The sequence below is a fragment of the Gorilla gorilla genome, chromosome 1 (genome assembly GCF_029281585.2).
Source record: "Gorilla gorilla gorilla isolate KB3781 chromosome 1, NHGRI_mGorGor1-v2.1_pri, whole genome shotgun sequence".
NCBI classification, from domain to species: Eukaryota; Metazoa; Chordata; class Mammalia; order Primates; family Hominidae; genus Gorilla; species Gorilla gorilla.
Window position 1 is genome coordinate 154,972,238 of NC_073224.2, and position 23,921 is coordinate 154,996,158.

General features: G+C 41.2%; 1 protein-coding gene across 1 annotated transcript in view; it reads left to right on the top strand.

The window, feature by feature from the left end:
• Nucleotides 1–18,121: 18,121 nt before the first annotated feature.
• MCOLN2 (mucolipin TRP cation channel 2) overlaps nucleotides 18,122–23,921 on the top strand; it is a 73,514-nt gene continuing 67,714 nt past the window's right edge. Inside the window, exon 1 of the mRNA XM_004026057.4 lies at nucleotides 18,122–18,494. Coding sequence (XP_004026106.1) covers nucleotides 18,418–18,494 — 77 coding nt within the window. The 5' untranslated portion in view covers nucleotides 18,122–18,417. The remainder of the gene's footprint in view (nucleotides 18,495–23,921) is intronic.

The following is a 23,921-nucleotide window of genomic DNA, read 5'->3' on the forward strand; positions in this document are numbered from 1 at the left end:
ATTTATAGCATTGAATGCATATATTAGAAAAGAAGAAAGATGTAAAAATCAATCTCCTAAGCTTCTACCTTAGAAAATGGACAAAGAAGAGCAAGTTAAATCCAAAGGAAGTAGAAAAAAATAAAAATTATAGCAGAAATTAATGAAATTGAAAACAGGAAATCAGTGGAGAAAATCAACAAAACCAAAAGCTGGTTCTTTGAAAAGACAGATAAAATCAGTAAGCCTATAGCCAAGCTAAGAAAAAAGAGGGAAGATGCAAGTGACCAATACTAGACATGAAAGAGGGAGCATCACTACCTATCCCATGGGCATTCAATGGATAATAAAAGAATATATGAACAAATCTATGCCTGCAAATTTGAAAACCTGGATGATATGGACCAATTCCTTCAAAGACACAATTGCCAATTGACAAAACTAACACAAGAATAAACAAACAATCTGAATAAGGTTCTAGTAAATAAATGGAATCAATAATGAATAACCTTCCAAAACAGCACTGGGCCCAGATGGTTTTACTGGTGAATTCTACTAAACATTTAAGGAACAAATACCAATTCTGTATAATTTCTTCCAGAAGACAGAATTAGAATACATTCTAATCATTCTGTGAGACCAGCATTAACTTAATATCAAGACCAGAGAGAGATTATAAGAAAAGAAAACTAAAGACCAACATCTCTTATGAACATAGATGCAAAAATCCTCAACAAAAATATTAGCAAATCAAATTCAACAATGTATGAAAAAAATTATATACTACAAGCAAGTGGGATTTATTCTAGGTAGCAAGGCTGATTCAACATTCAAGCCTGAATTAATGTAATCCATCACATCAACAGGCTGAAGAAAAAATATCACATGATCATGTCAATACATACACAAAAAGCATTTTAAAAAAATCTAACATCCATTCCTGAAAAAGCCCTCAGCAAACTAGGAAAAAGGGGGAACATCTTCAACTTCATAAAGAACATCTACAAAAAAAACCTAGAGTTAACATCACACTTAATGATGAGAAACTTAGAAGTTTTTATGCTAAGATCAGTGACAAGGCAAGGATGTCCCCTCTTAACACTCCTTTTCAACATCATACTAGAAGTTCTAGCTAATGCAATAAAATATGAAAAGGAAATAAAAGGTATTCAGGTTGGGAAAGAAGAAATAAAACTGTCTTTGAGATGACATGATTGTCTATGTAGGAAATATGAGAGAATTAAAAAAAAAACTCCTGGAACTAATAAGTATAACAAGATTATAGGATACAAGGTTAATACACAAAAGTCAATCACTTTCTTGTATATCAGCAATGAACAATTATAATTTGAAATTAAAAACACAATACCATTTGTAGAAATATGCCCCAAAATGAAACACTTGGCTGTAAATCTAACATTATGTAGAAATCCTATATGAAGAAAACTGTAAAACTCTGACGAAAGAAATCAAAGAACTAAATAGGTGGAGAGATATTTCATGTTTATGAATAAGAAGGCTCAATATTGTCAAGATGTCAGTTCTTCCAAACTTGATCTATAAATCAACACGACCCCAATGAAGACCCAAGGGAGTTATTCTGTGGATATAAAAAAACTGATTTTAAAGTTTATATGGAGAGTCAAAAGACCAGAATAGACAACACAATTTTGAAGGAGAGGAACAAAACAAAAAACAAACAAAAAACCAAAAAAACACTGCCTGATGTGAAGACTTACTATAAAACTACAGTAATCGGCTGGGCACAGTGGCTCACGCCTGTAATCCCAGGACTTTGGGAGGCCGAGGTGGGTGGATCACCTGAGGTCAGGAGTTCGAGACCAACTTGGCCAACATGGTGAAACCCATAACCCATTTTGTCTCTACTAAAAATACAAAAAAATTAGCTGGGCATGGTGGCAGGTGCTTATAATCCCAGCTACTCGGGAGGCTGAGACAGGAGAATCACTTGAACCTGGGAGGCAGAGGTTGCAGTGAGCTGAGATCGTGCCATTGCTCTCCAGTCTAGGCGACAAGAGCGAAACTCCATCTCAAACAAACAAACAAACAAACAAAAAACTGCACTAATCCATGGTACTGGTGAAAGAATAGATAAGAAGATCAATGCAACAGAATAGAGAACCCAGGGGCCAGCGCAGTGGCCCGTGCCTGTAATCCCAACACTTTGGGATGCCAAGGTGGGCGGATTGCTTTGAGCCCAGGAGTTTGAGACCAGTCTGGGCAACATGGCAAAACCTTGTCTCTACAAAAAATACAAAAATTAGCCGGGTGTGGTGGTGTGTGCTTGTAGTCCCAGCTACTTGAGAGGTTGAGGTGGGAGGGTTGCTTGAGCCCAGGAGATCCAGGCTGCAGTGAGTCGAGGTCATGCCACTGCACTCCAGCCTCCAGCCTGGGCATCAGAGTGAGATCCTGTTTTTAAAACAAGAATAGAGAGCCCAGAAATATACCCACATTAATATAGTCAACTGATCTTTGACAAAGGAGTAAAGAGAATACAATGGAGAAGATAGTCTGTTTAACAAATAGTATGGTAATAACTGGACATCCACACGTAAAAACACGAACCTAGACACAGACCTTTCACTCTTTACAAATATTAAGTCAAAATAAATCATAGATGTAAATGAAAGTTGGAAAGTAAAAACTCCTAGATAATAACACAGGAGGAAATCTATATGACCTTGGGTTTGGCAATTACCTTTTTTTCTTTTTCTTTTTTTTTGAGACGGAGTCTTGCTCTGTCACCCAGGCTGGAGTGCAGTGGCGCTATCTCAGCTCACTGCAAGCTCTGCCTCCCGGATTCACGCCATTCTCCTGCCTCAGCCTCCTGAGTAGCTGGGACTACAGGTGCCTGTCACCACGCCCAGCTAATTTTTTTTGTATTTTTAGTAGAGACAGGGTTTCACCGTGTTAGCCAGAATGGTCTTGATCTCCTGACCTCGTGATCCGTCTGCCTTGGCCTCCCAAAGTGCTGGGATTACAGGCATGAGCCACCGCGCCCAGCCCCTCCCCCCACTTTATTTTTTTCTTAAAAACAGTTTATTCAAGCCACTATTTGAATATTTCTTTTTTTTCACCTTGTAATATTTCAATAGGCTTTTGGGGAACAGATAGTGTTTGGTTACATGGATAATTTCTTTAGTGGTGATTTCTGAGATTGGGTGCACCCACCACTCGAGCAGTGTACGCTGTACCTAATGTGTAGTCTTTCATCCCTCACCACCTCCCACCCTTTCTCCTGAGTCCCCAAACCCATTGTATCATTCTTATGCCTTTGTGCCCTCATAGCTTAGCTCCCACTTACAAGAGAGAACATACAACGTTCTATTTTCCATTCCTGAGTTACTTCACTTAGAATAATGGTCTCCAACTCCATCCAGGTTGCTGCAAATGCCATTATTTCTTTCCTTTTTATGGCTGAGTAGTATTCTATTGTATATATATCACATTTTTTTATCCACTCGTTGATTGATGGGCATTTGAGCTGGTTCCATATTTTTGCAATTGCGAACTGTTCTGCTATAAACATGCATGTACAAGTGCCTTTTTTGTATAATGACTTCTTTTCCTCTGGTTAGATACCCAGTAATGGGATTGCTGAATCAAATGGTAGATCTACTTTTAGTTCTTTAAGGAATTCAGACTGGGCGCAGTGACTCACACACTTTGGGAGGCTGAGGTGGGTGGATCACTTGAGGTCAGGAGTTCAAGACCAGCCTGGTCAAAATGGCAGAATCCCATCTCTACTAAAAATACAAAAAAAAAAAATAGCGGGGCATGGTGGCATGTGCCTGTAATTCCAGCTACTTGGGAGGCTGAGGTGGAAGAATAGCTTGAAACCGGGAAGCAGAGGTTGCAGTGAGCTGAGATCACACTACTGCATTGCAGCCTGGGTGGCAGAGCAAGACCCTGTCTCAGAAAAGAAAAAAAAAAAAAAAAAGGAATCCCCATACTGTTTTTCCATAGTGGTTGTACTAGTTTACATTCCCACCAGCAGTGTAAAAGTGTTCCCTTTTCACCAAATCCACGCCAACATCTATTATTTTTTTATTATGGCCATTTTTGCAGGAGTAAGGTGGTATTGCATTGTGGTTTTGATTTGTATTTCCATAATCATTCGTGATGTTCAGCATTTTTTCATATGTTTGTTGGCCATTTGTATATCTTCTTTTGAGAATTGTCTGTTCATGTCCTTAGCCCAATTTTTGATAGGATTATTTGTTTTCTTCTTGCTGATCTGTTTGAGTTTCTTGTAGAGTCTGGGTATTAGTCCTTTGTCAGATGCACAGATTGCAAAGATTTTCTCCCACTCTGTGGGTTGTCTGTTTGCTCTGCTGATTGTTTCTTTCACTGTGCAGAAACTTTTTAGTTTAATTAAGTCCCATCTATTTATCTTTGTTTTTGTTGCTTTTGTTTTGGGTTCTTGGTCATGAAGTCTTTGCCTAAGCCAATGTCTAGAAGCATTTTTCCAATGTTATCTTCTGTAATTTTTATGGTTTCAAGTCTTAGATTTAAGCCTTTCATCCACTTTGAGTTGATTTTTGTATAAGGTGAGAGATGAGAATCCAGTTTTATTCTTTTACATGTGGCTTGCCAATTATCCCAGCACTATTTGTTGAGTAGAGTATTCTTTCCTCACTTTATGGTTTTGTTTGCTTTGTTGAAGATCAGCTGGCTATAACTATTTGGATTTATTTCTGGGTTCTCTATTCTGTTCCATTAGTCTATGTACCTATTTTTATATCAGTACCATGTTGTTTTGGTGACTATAGCCTTATAGTATAGTTTGAAGTCGGGTAATAAGATGCTTCCAGATTTGTTCTTTTTGCTTAGTCTTGCTTTGGCTATGTAGGATCTTTTTTGGTTCCATATTAATTTTAGGATTTTTTTTCTAGTTCTGTGAAGAATGATGCTGGTATTTTGACGGGAATAACATTGAATCTGTAGATTGCTTTTGGCAGTATGGTCATTTTCACAATATTGATTCTACCCATCCATGAGCATGGGATGTGGTTCCATTTGTTTGTGTCATCTATGATTTCTTTCAGCAGTGTTTTGTAGTTTTCCTTGTAGAGGTCTTTCACCTCCTTGGTTAAGTATATTCCTAATTTTTAAAAATTTTTTGCAGCTATTGTAAAAGGGGTTGAGTTCTTGATTTGATTCTCAGCATGGTCACTGTTGTATAGCAGTGCTACTGATTTGTGTACATTGATTTTGTATCCTGAAACTTTACTGAATTCATTTATTAGATCTTGGAGCTTTTTGGATGAGTCTTTAGGGTTTTCTAAGTATATGATCATATCATCAGTGAACAGTGACAGTTTGACTTCCTCTTTACCGATTTGGATGCCCTTTATTTCTTTCTCTTGTCTGATTGCTCTGGCCAGGAATTCCAGAACTATGTTGAATAGAAGTGGTGAAAGTGGGCATCCTTGTATTGCTCCAGTTCTGTCAACTTTCCCCATTCAGTATAATGTTGGCTGTGGGTTTGTCATACATGGTTTTTATAACCTAAAGGTTTGTCCCTTCTATGCTGATTCTGCTGAGGGTTTTAATCCTAAAGGGATGCTGGATTTTGTCAAATGCTTTTTCTTTATCTATTGAGATGATCATTTGATTTTTGTTTTTAATTCTGTTTATGTGGTGTATCACATTTATTGACTTGTGTATGTTAAACCATCCCTGCATCCCTGGTATGAAACCCACTTGATGATGGTGGATTGTTTTTTGATATGCTATTTGATATGGTTTAACTGTGTCCCCAACCAAATCTCATCTTGAATTCCCATGTGTTGTGGGAGGGACCTGGTTGGGGGTAGTTGAATCATGGGGGCAGGTCTTTCCCATGCTGTTCTGGTGATAGTAAATAAGTCTCATGAGGTCGGATACATTTATAAGGGGAAGTTTCCCTGCACAAGCTGTCTCTGTGCCTGGTGCCATCCATGTAAGACGGGACTTGCTTCTCTTTGCCTTCTGCCATGATTGTAAGGCTTCCCCAGCCACGTGGAACTGTAAGTCCATTAAACCTCTTTTTTTTTTTTTTTTTTTTTGAGACAGAGTTTCACTCTTGTCACTCAGGCTGGAATGCAGTGATCTTGGCTCACCACAATCTCTGCCTCCTGGGTTCGAGTGATTCTCCTGCTTCAGCCTCCCAGGTAGCTGGGGTTACAGGCACCCACCACTATGCCTGGCTAATTTTTTGTATTTTTTCTTTATAGTAGAGACGGGGTTTCACCATGTTGGCCAGGCTGGTCTAAAACTCCTAACCTCAGGTGATCCACCTGCCTTGGCTTCCAAAAGTGTTGGAATTACAGGCGTGAGCCACTATGTCTGGCCCATTAAACCTCTTCCTTTTGTAAATTGCCCAGTCTCAGTTATGTCTTTGTCAGCAGCATGAAAACAGACTGATACAGTAAATTGGTACCAGTAGAGTGGGACACCGATGAACAGATACCAGAAAATGTGGAAGCAACTTTGGAACTGGATTACAGGCAGAGGCTAGAAGAGTTTGGAGGGCTAAGAAGAAGACAAGAAAATATGGGAAAGTTTGGAACTCCCTAGAGACTTGTTGAATGGTTTTGACCAAAATGCTGATAATGATATGAACAATGAAATCCAGGCTGAGGTGATCTCAGAGGGAGATGAGGAACTTGTTGGGAACTGGAGCAAAGGTGACTCTTGTTATGTTTTAGCAAAGAGACTGGTGGCATTTTGCCCCGCACTAGAGGTTTGTGAAGCTTTGAACTTGAGAGAGATGATTTAGGGTATCTAGTGGAAGGAATTTCTAAGCAGCAAAGCATTCAAGAGGTGACCTGGGTGCTGTTAAAGGCATTCAGTTTTTATAGGGAAACAGAGCATAAAAGTTTGGAAAATGTGCAGCCTGACAACGCGATAGAAAAGAAAACCCCATTTTCTGAGGAGAAATTCAATCTGGCTGCAGAAATTTGCGTAAGTAACAAGGAGCCAAATGTCAATCCCCAAGACAATGGGGAAAATGTCTCCAGGGCAAGTCAGAGGCCTTTGAGGCAGCCCCTCCCATCACAGGCCTGGAGACCTAGGAGGAAAAAGCGGTTTTGTGAGCTGGGCCCAGGGTTCCTCTGCTGTGTGCAGTCTAGGGACTTGGTGTCCTGCATCCCAGCTGCTCTAGCATGGTTTAAAGGGGCCAAGAAACAGCTCGGGCTGTTGCTTCACAGGGTGGAAGCCCCAAGTCTTGGCAGCTTCCACATGATATTCAGCCTGCGGGTGCACAGAAGTTAAGAATTGAGGCTTGGGAACCTCCGTCTAGATTTCAGAGGATGTATGGAAACGCCTGGATGCCAGGCAGAAGTTTGCTGCCAGGATGGGGCCCTCATGGAGAATCTCTGTGAGGGCAGTATGGAAGGGAAGTGTGGTGTCAGAAACCCCACACAGAGTCCCTACTGGGGCACCTCCTAATGGAGCTGTGAGAAGAGGGCCATCATCCTCCAGACCCCAGAATGGTAGATCCACTGACAGCTTGCAGCGTGTACCTGGAAAAGCCACAGACACTCAACGCCAGCCTGTGAAAGCAGCTGGGAGGGAGGCTGTACCCTGCAAAGCCACAGGGGCAGAGCTGCCCAAGACCATGGGAACCCACCTCTTGCATCAATGTGACCTGGATGTGAGACATGGAGTCAGAGGAGATCATTTTTGAGCTTTAAGATTTGACTGCCCACTGGACTTGAATGGGGCCTGTAGCCCCTTTGTTTTGGCCAATTTCTCCCATTTGGAATGGCTGTATATACCCAATGTCTGTACCCCCACCATATCTAGGAAATATCTACTTTGTCTTTGATTTTACAGGCTCATAGACGAAAGGGACTTGCGTTGTCTCAGATGAGACTTTGGACTATGGACTTTTGAGTAAATGCTGAAATGAGTTAAGACTTTAGGGGACTGTTGGGAAGGCATGACTGGTTTTGAAATGTGAGGACATGAGATTTGTGAGGGACCAGGGGTGGAATGATATGGTTTGGCTGTGTCCCCACCCAAATCTCATCTTGAATTCCCAGGTGTTGTGGGAGGGTCCCAGTGGGGGACAGTTGAATCATGGGGCAGGTCTTTCCCATGTTCTTCTCATGATAGTGAATAAGTCTCACTAGATCTGATGGTTTTATAATGGAGAGTTTCCCTGCAGAAGCTCTCTCTTTTCCTGCTGCCATCCATGTAAGATATGACTTGTTCCTCCTTGCCTTCTGCCACGATTGTGAGGCTTCCCCAGCCGCATGGAATTGTAAGCGCACTGAACCTTGTTCTTTTGTAAATTGCCCAGTCTCGGTTATGTCTTTATCAGTAGTGTGAAAATGGACTAATACACTCCTAGATTCAGTTAGTATTTTGAGGATTTTTACATCTATGTTCATCAGGGATGCTGGTCTGTAGTTTCCTTTTTTTGCTATGTCCTTTCTTGGTTTTGGTATTAGGATGATACTGGCTTCATAGAATAATTAGGGAGGATTTTCTCTCTCTATTTTTTGAAATAGTTTAAATAAGATTGATATAAATTCTTCGAATATCTGATAGAATTCAGCTGTGAATCCATTTGGTCCTTGACTTTTTTTTGTTGGCAATTTTAAAATTACCATTTCAATCTCGCTGTCTGTATTGATCTTTTCAGTTTCTATTTCTTCCTGGTTTAATCTAGGATGGTTTTGTATGTGTGTATATGTGTATATATGTGTGTGTGTATATATATGTACATATGCACACATATACGTACATATACACACACATACATATACATATATGTATGTATATGTACATATGCATATACACACACATATATATATAAAATATATATATTATATATATATATATTTTTTTTTTTTTCTTTGAGGCAGAGTCTCACTCTGTTGCCCAGGCTGGAGTGCAGTGGCATGATCTTGGTTCACTGCAACCTCTGCCTCCTAGATTCAAGCGATTCTCCTGCCTCAGCCTCCTGAGTAGCTAGGATTACAGGTGCACACCACGATGCCCAGCTAATTTTTGTATTTTTAGTAGAGATGAGATTTCACCATGTTGGTTATGCTGGTCTTGAACTCCTGACCTCAAGGGATCCACCCGCATTGGCCTCTCAAAGTGCAGGGATTACAGGCATAAGCCACTGTGTCTGGCCCTTCTAGGAGGGTTGTATATTTCCAGGAATTTATCCATCTCCTCTAGGTTTTCTAGTTTGTGCCTTGAATGTTCTTTTGTACTTCTGTGGTATCAGTTGTAATATCTTCCATTTCATTTCTAATTGAGCTTATTTGAATCTTCTCTCTTCTTTTCTTGGTTAATCTCACTAATGGTCTATCAATTTTATCTTTTGAAAGAATCAGCTTTTTGTTTCATTTACCTTTTGTATTTTTTGTTTCAATTTCATTTAGTTCTGCTCTGATCTTTGTTATTTCCTTTTCTCTGCTGGGTTTGGGTTTGGTTGGTTCTTGTTTCTCTACTTCCTTGAGGTGAGACCTTAGATGGTCTGTGCTTTTTCAGACTTCTTGATTTAGACATTTAATGCTATGAACTTTCCTCTTAGCACTGCTTTTGCTGTATCCCAGAGGTTTTGATAGGTTGTGTCACTATTATTGCTCAGTTCAAATAATTTTTTAATTTCCACCTTGATTTCAACTCAACAATCATTTAGGCACAGATTATATAATTTCCATGTATTTGCATGGTTTTGTGAGTTCCTTTTGGAGTTGATTTCCAATTTTATTCCAATGTGGTCTGAGAGGGTACTTGATATAATTTTGATTTTCTTAAATTTATTGAGACTTGTTTTGTGGTCTATCATATGGTCTATCTTGGAGAATGTTCCATATGCTGATGAAAATGTATATTCTGCAATTGTTGGGTAGAATGTTTTGTAATATCTGTTAAGTCCATTTGTTCTAGGGTATAGTTTACATCCATTTTTTCTTTGTTGGCTTTCTGTCTTAATGATCTGTCTAGTGCTGTCAGTGGAGTATTGAAGTCCCCCACTATTATTGTGTTGCTGTCTATCTCATTTCTTAGGTCCAGTAGTAATTGTTTTATAAATTTGGGAGCTCCAGCATTAGGTGCATACATATTTAGGATTGTGACATTTTCCTGTTGGACTAGACCTTTTATCATTATATAATATCCCTCTTTTTTTAAGTGTTGTTGCTTTAAAGTCTGTTTTGTCTAATATAAGAATAACTAGTCCTGCTTACTTTTGGTTTCCATTTGCATGATATATCTTTTTCTACCCCTGTACCTTAAGTTTATGTGAGTCCTTATGTGTTAGGTGAATCTCTTGAAGACAGCAGATACTTGGTTGGTGAATTCTTATCCATTCAGCCATTCTGTATCTTTTAAGTGGAGTGGTTAGGCCATTTACAGTCAACGTTATTGAAATGTGAGGTACTATTCTATTCATCGTGCTAGTTGTTGCCTAAATACCTTTTCTTTTCATTGTGTTATTGTTTTATAGGTCTTTTGAGATTTATGCTTTAAGGAGATTCTATTTTGGTGTATTCTGAGGTTTTGTTTCAAGATTTAGAACTCCTTTTAGCAGTTCTTGTAGTGCTGACTTGGTAGTGGTTAATTCTCGCAGCGATTGTTTGTCTGACAAAGACTTTATGTTTCCTTCATTTATGAAGCTTAGTTTTGCTGGATACAAAATTCTTGGCTGATAATTGTTTTGTTTGAGGAGGCTAAAGATAGGACCCCAATCCCTTCTAACTTGTAGGGTTTCTGCTAAGAAATCTGGGGTTAATCTAATAGGTTTTCCTTTATACGTTACTTGATGCTTTTGCCTCATAGCTCTTAAGATTCCTTCATTCATCCTGACTTTCAATAACCTGATGACTATGTGCCTAGTTGATGATCTTTTTGTGATGAATTTCTCGGGTGTTCTTTGAGCTTCTTGTATTTGGATGTCTAGATCTCTAGCAAGGCCAGGAAAGTTTCCCCTAATTATTGCCTTGAATAAGTTTTCCAAACTTTTAGATTTCTCTTCTTTCTCAGAAACACCAATTATTCTTAGGTTTGGTTGTTTAACATAATCCCAAACTTCTTGGAGGCTTTGTTCATTTTTTAATTCTTTTTTCTTTGTCTTTGTCAGATTGGGTTAATTCAAAAGCCTTGTTTTCAAGCTCTGAAGTTCTTTCTTCTATGTATTTGATTCTATTTTTGAAACTTTCCAGGTAGCTTGCATTTCTCTAAGTCTGTCTTTCATTTCCAGAAGTTGATTGTATTTTATTTGTGTTATTTTTCTGGAGATTTTTTGTCCATATCCTGTATGATTGTTTAAATTTCTTTAAATTGGTTTTCACCTTTTTCTGGTGCCTCCTTGAGTAGCTTAACAATTGACCTTCTGAATTCTTTCTTTGGAAATTCAGAGATTTCTTCTTGGTTTGGATCCATTGCTGGTGAGCTAGTGTGATCTTTTGAGAGTGTTGAAGAACCTTGCTTTGTCATGTTACCAGAATTGTTTTTCTGGTTCCTTCTCATTTGGGTAGACTATGTCAGAAGAAAGATCTGGGGCTCAAGGGCTGCTCTTCAGATTATTTTGTGCCATGGGGTGATCCCTTGATGTGGTACTCTCACCCTTCCTCTAGGGATGGGGCTTCCTGAGAGCTGGACAGTGATTGTTATTGCTGTTGTGGGTCTAGCCACCTAATAGAGCTTGGGCTCCGGGCTGGTACTGGGGAGTGTCTGCAAAGAGTCCTGTGATGTGATCTGTCTTCAGGTCTCTCAGCCATGGATACCAGCACCTGCTCCAGTAGAGGTAGCATATGAGTGAAGTGGACTCTGTGAGGGTCCTTGGTTGTAGTTTTGTTTAGTACACTGGTTTTCTCAAATGCTTTCTCTTGCCTTTTCTTATATGGGCGCTAGGGCACTAATTGCCCCAGGCTACAAGCCTCCCCACTGAAAAAGCCAGCAGGGCTTTCAGGCCCTACCTCTCCCAGCTTGCCACTGCTTCTGTGGTCCTATCTGCACTTCCCGTCCACCTCCCACCCCTGGATTCTGCCTAGGAAAATTCACACTTGGTCAAAATTATTACAAAGCTCAACTGGAAGTTTCCTTCTCCCTATGGTCCTTCCCCAATTCCATTGGCAGCCCTCCCCAAGGACCCCAGTGAGATAAATTCAGAAATGTCTTCCCTGGTGACTGGGAGCACCTAGAGGGCTCTTCCCAGTGCTGCTTCTACTTTTACATTTTTCTCAGCTCTCTAAATTCATTTCAGCTCTAGGTAAGGTTAAATCCTTCTCCCGTGATCTGGATTTTCAGGTTCCCCAGTGAGGATGTGTGTTCGGAGGTAGGCTTTCCCCCTTCACACTTTGGGCACTCACAATTTTTCAGCTGTCTCACAGAGTTTGCAGCCACAAGCCACTTTTTCAAAGAGTCTGTGAATCCTTTCAGTGTTCCTGGTATGTTCCTGTGGTAGTTCTTGGAGCAAAAGCTCATGATGTCAGTCTCCACATGCTGTTCTGTTCATCTGAGTGGGAGCTGCAAGTTAGTCCTGCCTCCTATCTGCCATTTTTTTTTCCTGGAGGCTGACTTTTTAAATACAACACTGAAAGCATGATCCATGAAATAAATAATTGATAAATTAGTCTTTATTATAATTAAAAACTTCTACTCTATGAAAGATATCATCAAGAGAAAGAGAAGACAAGCTGCAGACTAGGAGAAAAATACTTACAAGAGACTTATCTGAAAAAAGTATTGTTATTCAAAGATATAAAAAATTCACATATTTTTCTTTTTGAGATGAGGTTTTGTTCTATTGCTCAGGCTGGACTGCAGCCTTGAACTCCTAGGTTCAAGCAATCCTCCTGCCTCAGCCTCCCGAGTAGCTAGGACCACAGGTGCATACCACCAAACCCAGCTAATTAAAAAAAAATTTCTTTCATAGAGACAGGCTCTCTCTTTGTTGCCCAGGCTGGTGTTGAACTCCTGGCCTCAAGCAATCCTCCCACCTCAGCCTCCCAAACTGTTGAGATTACCGGCATGAGCCACTGTGCCCAGCCTAAAGAACTCTTAAAACTCAACAATAGGAAAATAAACAATCCCATTAAAAAATAAGCAAAAGACCTGAAGAGATACCTCAGTAAAGAAGACATACAGATGAAAAATAAGTATATGAAAACATACTCAACATCATACGTCATTAGGGAATTGCAAATTAAAACAAGATACCACTATACACCTATTAGAATGGCCAAAACACTGAAAATTCCAAATACTGGCAAGTATGTGGAGCAATAGGAACTCTCATTCATTGCTGGTGCAAATGTAAAATAATACAGCCACTTTGGAAGATAGGCAGTTTCTTACAAAGCTATGCTTTTACCATACAATCCAGCTATTGTACTCCTTGGTATTTAAAAAAAGGAACTGAAAACTTGTGTTCATAAAAACCTGCACACAGATGTTGATAACAGCTTTATCTGTAATTGCCAAAACTTGGAAAAAAACAAAATGTCCTTTAGTAGGTGAATGAACCAATATACTGTGATGTATTAATTCAATGGAACATTATTCAGTGCTAAAAAGAATTGAGCTATCAAGCCATGTGAAGACAAAGAAGAAGCTTAAATGCAAAAATGCCAAATGCTTAAATGAAAAAAGCCAATCTGAAAAGGCTAATACCATATGATTCCAACTATCTGAAAAGGAAAAACTATTGTGAAAGTAAAAAGATGAGTGGTTGCCAGGGGTTGGAGGGAGGGATGAATAGAAGGAGCACAGAGGATTATTAGGGTAGTGTTTTCATCAGTTTGTGCTGCTATTACAGAATACTACAGACCGGGTGGCTTAAACAACAGAAATTGATTTCTCATAGTTCTAGAGGCCACAGAATCCAAGATCAAGGTGCTAGCACACCTGGTGTCTGCTGAGGGTGCTCTTCCTGGTTTGCAGACAGCCATCATCTTGTTATATCCTCATATGGTGGAGAGAGAGATGTATCTCTCTCCTGTTTTCTCTTATATGGTTACTAGGGCACTAATTGCATTCACGAGGGTTCGACCCTCAAGACCTAATACCTCCCAAATGCCCCATCTCCAAATGTCATCATATTGGGGATTTAGGTTGCAACATATAAATTTTGGTGGGGGAGGGGGATTGGTAAAGTGGGGACAAACATTCAGTCCACAGCAGGCAGTGAAACTATTCTGTATGATACTATAGTGGTAGATACATGTCATTATACATTTGTCAAAACTTACAGCCTGCACACAAGTGAACCCTAAAGTATGGACTTTGAGTGATAATTTGTCTATGTATATTCATTGATTATAACAAATGTACTACTCTGGTGTAGGATGTTAATAGTGTGGGAGAGGCTATGTGTATGTGGGAGCAGGGAATATATAGGAACTTTGTACTTTCTGTTAAACTTTGCAATAAACCTAAAACTGCTCTAAAAAGAGTCTATTTTTAAAAAATTAAAATAAGAATAAATATTTTGTAATACATGGAACACAGCCACTCTCTTCTTTACATATTGTGTATGATTATCTTTACACTAGATAGTTAAATATTTGTAAAGGAGAAAGTACAATCCGCAAAGCCTACATATTTATATCTGACATTTTACAGAAAAAAAATTAGCCAACCCTGAATTATAAGATAGCTTGCTGGAAACTGGCTTACTTGATGTCGAAAAATCGAGGTGCATTAATATCTCCCACCACATGCAAAGTTGAAGTACAATGGAATTTGATATGAAGGATAAAACTATTACAGAAAATGCAGAAGAATGGTGAATTAAGGGTAGAGAACAACTTCTTTAAAAAGACCATGAAAGCACAAACTATAAGGATTAATATCCTTAATTTTGATTTCCTATACCAAAATTAAAGACTTTCATCCAAGGAAGAACACCATGGACAAAAAGATAGATGACGACTGGAAGAAAATACTTATAATGTTTAGAACTGGCAAGGAATTAATATCTACAATATACAGAACACTACTTGCACATCAAAAAATTTTTGAAAGAATGTGAAAATAAATAAAGAGCATCATTTTTCTCTTATTTTATTCTATTCTCCCTCCCCATATTCTTCACAATAAATATTTTTTGTCTGCCCAACCTAGAAAATTTAAATTGTTGCATTTCTACTGGCCTGACTCACATTTTCTTTTCTTTTCTTTTTTTCTTTTCCTTTTCTTAGACTGGGTCTCTGTTGCCCAGGCTGGAGTGCAGTGGCGCAATCTTGGCTCACTGCAACCTCGACCTCCCAGGCTCAGGCAAGCCTTCCACCTCAGCCTCCCAAGCTGCTGGAACCACAGGCGTGGGCCACTATGTCCAGCTAATTTTTGTATTTTTGGTAGAGACAGGGTTTCGCTATGTTGCCCATGCTATTCTTGCACTCCTGGGCTCCAGCAATCCACCCTCCTTGGCCTCCCAAAGTGCTGGGATTACAGGTGCAAGCCACTGTGTCCGGCCTATCTCACATTTTTTAGACTACTTTCTAAAATTTCCCTTTTAACACTAAATCAGTGAAACTTCCACATGAAGACAAACTGCTAGAGAAATTTAAGAACTTTAGGTTGTAAAATTAAAATGTCATATTATAAAACACTGTTGAGCAAAAGATTCTTGTGTTATTTGGTTATTGGTCATTACAAATTTGAGTCAGGACACAAAGCTTTTTGTGCTATGATATTCAGAACAGAACACAAATGCTTGAAAGGATTAACATAGCACAAAACAATGTCTATTACTACCCACTGAAAAATGAGCCATGATCTTTACCACAAACAAGTGACTTTTTGAAAATTAAAAACTTAATGCCTACTGAGAATTAAATTTACTAATTGAGAATGATTAGATTCAATGGCTGAAAACTTTAGTATGTGTTATATTTATAATAAATCCTTCAGCCATCTGACTCCAGTAATTTTCCACTCTTACTCTTCTCCCCCCTCAATTCCCGCACACACTCAGATTAAATATTTCTTAGAACCTTGCTACTTACAGAGTGGGACCAGCAGCAGCAGCAGCAGCAGCATCTTCTTGCTAGAAATGCAAAACCTCAGGTCCTACTGAATCAGTCTGCTTCAATAAAAACTCTGGTGACTCATGTGCACATTAATGTTTGAGATCCTCAGATCTCCCTTTTGAAACTATTTCTCCGTCTGCAGGGGTCCCCAAACCCCGGGCTCCAGACTGGTACAGGTCTGTGGCCTGTTAAGAACCAAGCCGTGCTGCAGGAGGTGAACATTGAGCAAAAGAGCAGCAGTTCCATTCGATTCTCATAGGGGCAGAAGCCCTACTGTGAACTGCGCATGCGATGGATCTAAGTTGCGGGTTGTGTGCTCCTTATAAGGCTCTAATGCCTACTGATCTGAGGCGCAACAGTTTCATCCCGAAAACATCCTCCCCTCATCCCCCCACCTGTCCGTGGAAAATATCATCTTCCATGGAACCAGTCCCTGGTGCCAAAAGGTTGGGGTCTTACTATGTTGCCCAGGCTGGAGTGCAGTTGCTATTCACAAAGCTGGAAGATTGCGCACCTCCGATGAAAGGGGCTCAAAACCAAGGCATTTCTGCCTAATAACCCCTTGGAAGTGCCTTAAAAGAGGGTCAATTACGTGTGCTTTTATATACATCGTCTGTCCAACTGCTTCTGCCTGGACACGCATATTAAAATAATTACCTGGCAGAATATTCTTTGCCTGAGCTAAACCCGGAGATCTTTTAAACGCTTGCAGACTCACAGAGCCTGGCACTGCGGACTTTGCTGCTGCTACCTTGTGAAAAGGAGGGGTACGAGCTCTAGGAGGCTGTAGGCCACGTCCAAACTACCAAGCTAACATCACTAGGAGCCGAACACGGCTTTTGGTCATGTACTGACGACTCTCATCTCTAAGATTCACGAACGGCGACCGATTGTCTGTTCGGTTTCCCACAGGCGTCTTCCTTTCGTGCACCAAGAGGGAAGAGCAACGGCAGCTGCAGCAGGGCGCTGGGGTTACGAGTCCAGCCCTGGGGCCGTGCGCCCTCCCTCCGCGCCCGCCGGGCCACGCTGACGCTCCCTCCCGGCTCCCTCCCTTTCATCCCGACGCGGGCGCAGGGCAACTCGCTTTTCCTATTTCTTGCGCGCCGGTCGCACTTTCTAACATCTCAGAAATATGGCCCTTGTCACAGACTTTCACGATAGTGCACTTTAGAGAAAAGCCAGAATGAATGAACTTGTCAGTTTAATGTGACGTCCTCAAGGGAAAGGACCATGTCTTTGTCATCCCAGAGACCACAGTACCCAACGGTCGGCTTGGCTCTCAGTGAGTGTTTCCCTAAGCATCAAAACAGGAATGACCAAAGCAACGGACAAATGAATGCATGTGGAAACAAGAAATGAATGCATGAGAGAGTGCAGAAAAGAAGGGGCCAGGCGCAGCGGCTTACACCTGTAATCCTAGCACTTTGGGAGGCGGAGGCAGGAGAATCTCTTGGGTCCAGGAGTTCAAGACTGCAGTCAGCAGTGATCGCAGCTCAGGCGACAGAGTGAGACCCGGTCTCACCACCACCCCCCCCGAAAAAGGCAGGAACCCCAGAGGGCCGGGAGTGCCAGGTGCGGCCGCCCGGGAGCGGTGTGGAGGGTGCGTGGGCCACTTTGCCGCAGGGCCCACCGCCCGGGTCCCTCTGTAAGGCGCTTCTCCGGCAGACACCCCGAGCCAAAGCGGGCCGCACCGCAGCGTTGGGCACTTGGGTGGAGAGTGCAAGGGCGGCGGGCCTGCGCCCAGACAGGTGTAGCCGTCCCACGCTAGGTGTCCTCCTGCCGCTCCCGGGCCGCGCCATGCCTCGAGGCATGGAGGTGCTGGACCTGCCGGTGTGGAACCGCGCCTCGGGCCTGTCCTGGGGGCCGCACCACCGGTCAGTGCCCCACGGCGCCCTTGGCGCGCCCCACGCCTCCCTGGGGGCCCCACCGCCGCCCCCTTTTGTGACTGCTTACTTCCTCGGCTCTTCTCGCGCGCGCCTCAGTTCCATCCCCTACGGCCCCCACCCCGCCTCCGCGTCGCCGACCCCCTTCTCCGGGAGCGCGGGGAGGCTGGTCCGCTGAAGCGTGGAATAAGTCCCCTAGGACCCCACGTGGGGAAGCTCCGGTCCCGGGTAGGAGGCGACGGGGCGGGGAGGGGCAGCCCCTTGGGGGCGGGGCGGGAGCGCCTGGCCACGCGCCGCATCCTGCAGGGTGCACACGGAGCCGCCTTCAGCCGCCCGAGAACGGCCCGCCGCACTCCGCGACTGCGGCGCCTGCTCTCGGGCCGGGGTCTGCGCGCACCACGCGGCCGGCAGGAAGGGTAAGAGAAGGGAACCCCGCTTTGCAGGGCTCCAACTTCGGCGGACGCGTTACGGCGAGGGCGAAATGAGTCGGCCGTGAACGGTGTTTCCTGTTCCGAATCCCGAGAGCCCTGGAAAGTTTTGAAGGAGGAGGCATGGCCCGGCAGCCTTATCGTTTTCCCCAGGCAAGAATTCCGGAGAGAGGATCAGGTGTTTTCAGGTTAACCGTCAGGTGAGGAGTCTGGGCTTCATCTTTCAGGATGGTAGACTGGAGAAATCTTCCTAAAGTCGATGGCTTTACTTTCGTAGACTAGAGCTTGCTTGCTGCCTTGGGAATGCTTATATTAACTGCTTGCAGTTAGTTAAATAAGGCTAGGCTGTGCCTTCCAGAACAAACAGGCCTTTCCCTCAGGTGGGAGGGTTGTAGTGTGGCTAACCCCAGTTCCTCGGCCTTTATGAAAAGGCGCACACAGTTCAGCCGGTTGGCGCTGCCAGCAGGCCCCTCCTCCGTGGTCAAAGCTCCAGCCACCCCAGCACAGTTGAGCCAAAGTTGTGAGTACAAACAGACCTTGGCTCCCCCGTTTCCTGCTCTCCAAACATATATATATATATATATATATATATGAAATATATACGTATGTGTAAGTGTGTGTGTCTCTGGTTGTACGGTACTTGTGGGAAACAAAATTGTGTGTCATTGTAAACTGAGAATGGAAGAAAAGGTTAGTAAGAGAAAGGTGGGAGAGGTTTCTTATGGGTGTCAGGATGTAGACTCTGATATTTTATGTAGAAGGAACCAACTACGTAGTTCTCCCCGGAAATGGGATGTGGGTTTCACTCTCAGGAGCTGCTCATCACCTTTGTGATGTGCTAACCAAAATCACATAACTTTTGGGAAATTTGATAGCTTTCCCCTATTGAGTCAGAAGTTTCTTGAGACTTTAGCCTGTCTTCCTCTTCATACCTTAAGAGGAGTCAAACTCCCGTTGCCGTGAACTTTCCACAGGCACACCCTTCTCCTTTAGAAAACCGTTCATAGGTCAGTTTCTGTGGCCGGAACTCTAAAAACGATACATTTTCCATACAGAGGCCATCATAATACCAATTTTATTTAACCTCCTGTAATAAAAAATGAGTGAATCCTAATAAAGTGTTTGAGGTAGCCACATTCTTTTCTGTGAAGGAGGAACATATCAAAAGTGTTTTTTTTAAAAAAAATAGAGTAATAGATATAAAATATTTTAATGAAGCAAGTGAGAAGAACTGAGAGACATAGTTTGAGCAAAAGGGCACGAAATACAGAACTGAAAGTCAAGAATGATCATATTCACAAGCTGATCTCTTTGGCTATATCTCTGTCAGTGAAGTGAAACCTAGAACAAGACAATTTTAAAACCGGCGGAAAAAGAGATGGCTTCTTGTGACTATAGCTTTCAAAGTAAAAATAGTGGCCAAAGAAAACTCTTCTGGCTGTAAAAGTAAAAGTGGACTTTCCTGAAGCTGGGCTGTTTTCTTTAAGGTCTAGGGTCAAAGTTCCGTGTGTCAGTTTTGAAGAATTAAATCACTCTTTAGTGAGCTCTTGTGTCACATGTTAAGGGGTTCGTAGAAAAAAGTGCAGGCATACCTTGTTTTATTGTTCTTTGCTTTATTGCACTTTGTAGATACTGCATTTTATTTTATTTTATTTTATTTTTACAAATTGAAGGTTTGTGGCAACCCTGTGTCCAGCAAGTCTATTGGTGCCATTTTTCCAACAGCATGTGCTCACTTTGTGTCTCTGTGTCACGTTTTGGCAATTCTCTCAATATTTCAAACTTTTTCATCATTATTATTATATCTGTTATGGTGATCTGTGACCACTGATCTTTGATGTGACTACTGTAATTGTTTTGGGGTGCCATGAACTGTGCCCATATAAGACAGGGAACTCAATTAATAAATGTTGTATGTGTTCTGACTACTCCACCGACCAGCCATTCTTCTATCTCTTTTCCTCTCCCCAACCCTCTCTATTCCCTGAGACACCACAATATTGAAATTAGCCCAGCTAATAACCCTACAGTGGTCTCTAAGTGTTTGAGTGCAAGGGACAATTACAGGTCTCTTACTTTAAAGGTAGGAGTGATTAAGCTTAGTGAGGAAGGTATGTTGAAAGCTGAGACAGACCAAAAGCTAGGCATTTTGTGCCATTTAGCCAAGTTTTGAATGTATATGAGATGTTCTTGAAGGAAATTATAAGTGCTACTCCAGTGAAAATACAAATGATAAGGAAGCAAAACAGCCTTATTGCTGTTATGGAGAAAGTTTTTGTGGTCTGGATAGAAGATCAAACCAGCACCAACATTCACTAAAGCTAAAGCATAATCTAGAGCAGGCCCAAACTCTCTTCAATTCTGTGAAGGCTGAGAGAGGTAATGAAGCTGCAGAAGAAAAGTTTCAAGCTAGCAGAGGTTGGTTCATGAGCTTTAAGAAAGGAAGCCATCTCTATAACATGTAAGTGCAAGGCGAAGCAGAAAGTGCTGATATAGAAGCTGCAGCAAGTCAGTTGGAAGATCTAGCTAAGATCATTGATGAAGGAGGCTACTCTAAACAACAGATTTTCAGTGTAGACAAAACAGCCTTCTATTGGCAGGAGATGCCATCTAGGACTTTCCTAGGTAGAGAGGACAAGCCAGCATCTGATTTCAAAGGTGCAAAGGACAGGATGACTCTCTAGTTAGGAACTAGTACAGCTGGTGACTTTTAAGTAGAAGCCAGTGCTCATTTACCATTCCAAAAATCCTAGGGCACTTAAGAATTATGTTAATCTACTCTGCCTCTGCTTTGTAAATGGAACAACAAAGCCTAGATGACAGTACACTTGTTTACAGCATGATTTACTGAATATTTTAAGCTCATGGTTGAGACCTACTGCTCAGAAAAAAAGATTTATTTCAAAATATTACTGCTCATTGATAATACCTCTGATCATCGAAAAGTTCTGATGGAGATGTACAAGGAGATGAATGTTGTTTTCATATATGTTAACACAACATCCATTCTGCAGCCCATGGATCAAGGAGTAATTTCAACTTTCAAGACTTATTATTTAAGAACTACATTTTGTAACGTTATAGGTTGCCATCGAAAATTATTCCTCTGATGAATCTGGACAAAGTAAACCCTTCTGGAAAGGATTCATCATTATGGATGCCATTAAGAATATTCATGATTCATGGGAATAGGTCAAAATATTAACATTAACAGGAGTTTGGAAGAAGTTGATTTTATCCCTCATGGATGACTTTGAAGGGGTCCAGATTTCAGTAGAGGAAGTATTAGGTCAGTGAAAAAGTAATTGTGGGTTTTGTCCTTACTTTTAATGGCAAAAAAACACAATTACTTTTGCAGCGATCTGCTAACCACAGATGTGGTGGAAATACCCAGAGAACTAGAAGAGAAGCCTGAAGATGTGACTGAATTGATGCAATCTCATGATCAAACTAGAATGGATGAGGAGTTGTTTGTTATGGATGAGCAAAGAAAGTGGTTTCTTGAGATGGAATCTACTCTTGGTGAAGATGCTATGAACATTGTTGAAATGACGACACATAATTTAGCATATTCCGTAAACATAGTTGATAAAACAGCAGCAAGGTTTGAGAGGACTGACTCCAATTTTGAAAGAAGTTCTACTGTGGGTAAAATGCAATCAAACAGCGTTGCATGCAACGGAGAAATATTTTGTGACAGGAAGAGTTAATTGATATATCAGACTTTATTGTTGTCTTCTTTTAAGAAATTGCCCTAACCACCCCAGCCTTCAGCAACCACCACCCTGATCAGTCAGCAGCCATCAACAAGGAGGCAAGACCCTCCACCAGCAAAAAGATTACAGCTTGCTAAAGGTTCAGATGATTGTTAGCATTTTTTAGTATGAAGTACTTTTAAGGTGGTTTTTTTTAGACATAATGCTATTGCAGACTTAATAGACTATGGTATAGTGTAAACATAACTTTTATATGCACTGGAAAACCAAAAAATTTGTGTGACTTGCTTTACTGCAGTATTTGCTTTATTGTGGTGATCTGGAGCCAAACTTGCAATATCTCTGAGGTGTGCCTGTAATTTTATTTCCAGACTTCATCTTATCAAACTGCAATGTTCTGTTCAGTATTAAATGTTTACAGCCATGTTTTTGGTTTGTTTATTTGTTTGCTTTGGCAATCATCTGAATTTTTTTTTCTTCTCACTCTTCTCAGCCTGCCTATAGCTGAGCTTTCTACTCTGTTTTGAGCCTGGGCCTCAGCCCCTTTTTTCCTGGTATGAGAGACTGTGTCCAGCGAATGTTGTCCATATTCCTTTTCCCTCAGCTGGGTGGGCTGTTTCCTTTCTTCTCTTTTGAAGGTTGTGTTTTGTTTTCTCCCCTTGAATACATCTCTGTAATTTCAGCCTAAAACATCTGCCAGGCAATAATTGATAACTCATGAGGCAGAAGATTCTTGAAAATAGTCTTTGGTGTAATTCTAGAAGACCACAATTTAAATGGTGGCCTTAAAAAAATCATACTACTTATGCCAACTGCAGGGATTTTCTAGAGATAGCTAGAATGTAGGGATTCACCAACATGACACTGACTGAGTTGGGCTTGTCCAAAATTAAGGTAACCTCAATGCTTTGAGGAAAAAATGATTATTTCTTTATAATTTCTTTTCCTTAGGGAGAGTCATCAGCATGACTCTATTAAGTTGGGCTCTTACTGAAAATATTGGAGAAAGAAAAATATTAGGAAATGTCATAATTCCAGTCATCTTCCTCAGTTTTAACTGCATGTGGAATCCTTTATTGCTGAGAAATGGAGTTTCCCTTTCTTTATCTCTTCCTCAGAGAACTGTTTCTTCTAGTTTCCAAAGGAGTGTGGCTTGTTTAGAAGAAGCACTTTAAAAGTATGCAGCCCTAGTTCTGCTTTCCTGGTGTTCAGAGGCAGCAAAGTGGTGATCAGAGGTGATTTTTAGGAACTTGGTGGCATGGTTGTCTGTAGGGAAACTCCTGAAGGGTTAGCATGTTCATCTTTCATGAGTGGCTCTAATGGAAAATGAAAAGCCCCTACGGCCTTTCTTCAGGGGGCTTCTTAGGGTTAGAATGACCATGTCATTTATGTTCTGAGAGCTGTGCTGAGAAGGGAACCAAAGTTTTCTTCTTTGCCTTTTTTCCCCTCAACTTCACTTAATTGACATCTGCCTGCCCTACTCAGCTACCTCAAAACTTCAGTTGGCTAGATATTTTTCTTTCTTCCTCTCTTGTGAGACTAGCAGATCACGAGAAAATTTGTTCATCGTAGGAATTGGAGTGAAAAAATGACGTGCGAGTTGTTAGGAATGGTCTAAAGCATTTCATCTGTTGAACTGCCCCTGGTATTATCCTGGGGCCAACACAGTCATTACTGTAGAAACATTGAATTTTAGTCTCCGTATCTATCACTTCTTCCACCCTCTACCCCAAACCAATCGTGCACAAACTAAGGCAGGGAAATACCTGACTACCTGATACATACCAGACTCTTTCTTTTTGAAATGGCCCATTTTAACTCATAATAATAACTCAAGAATTCACACATTAACCACCAAAAATGAAAAAAATATGGAAAACTTAATGAAGAAAATTAAGATTACCTATAATA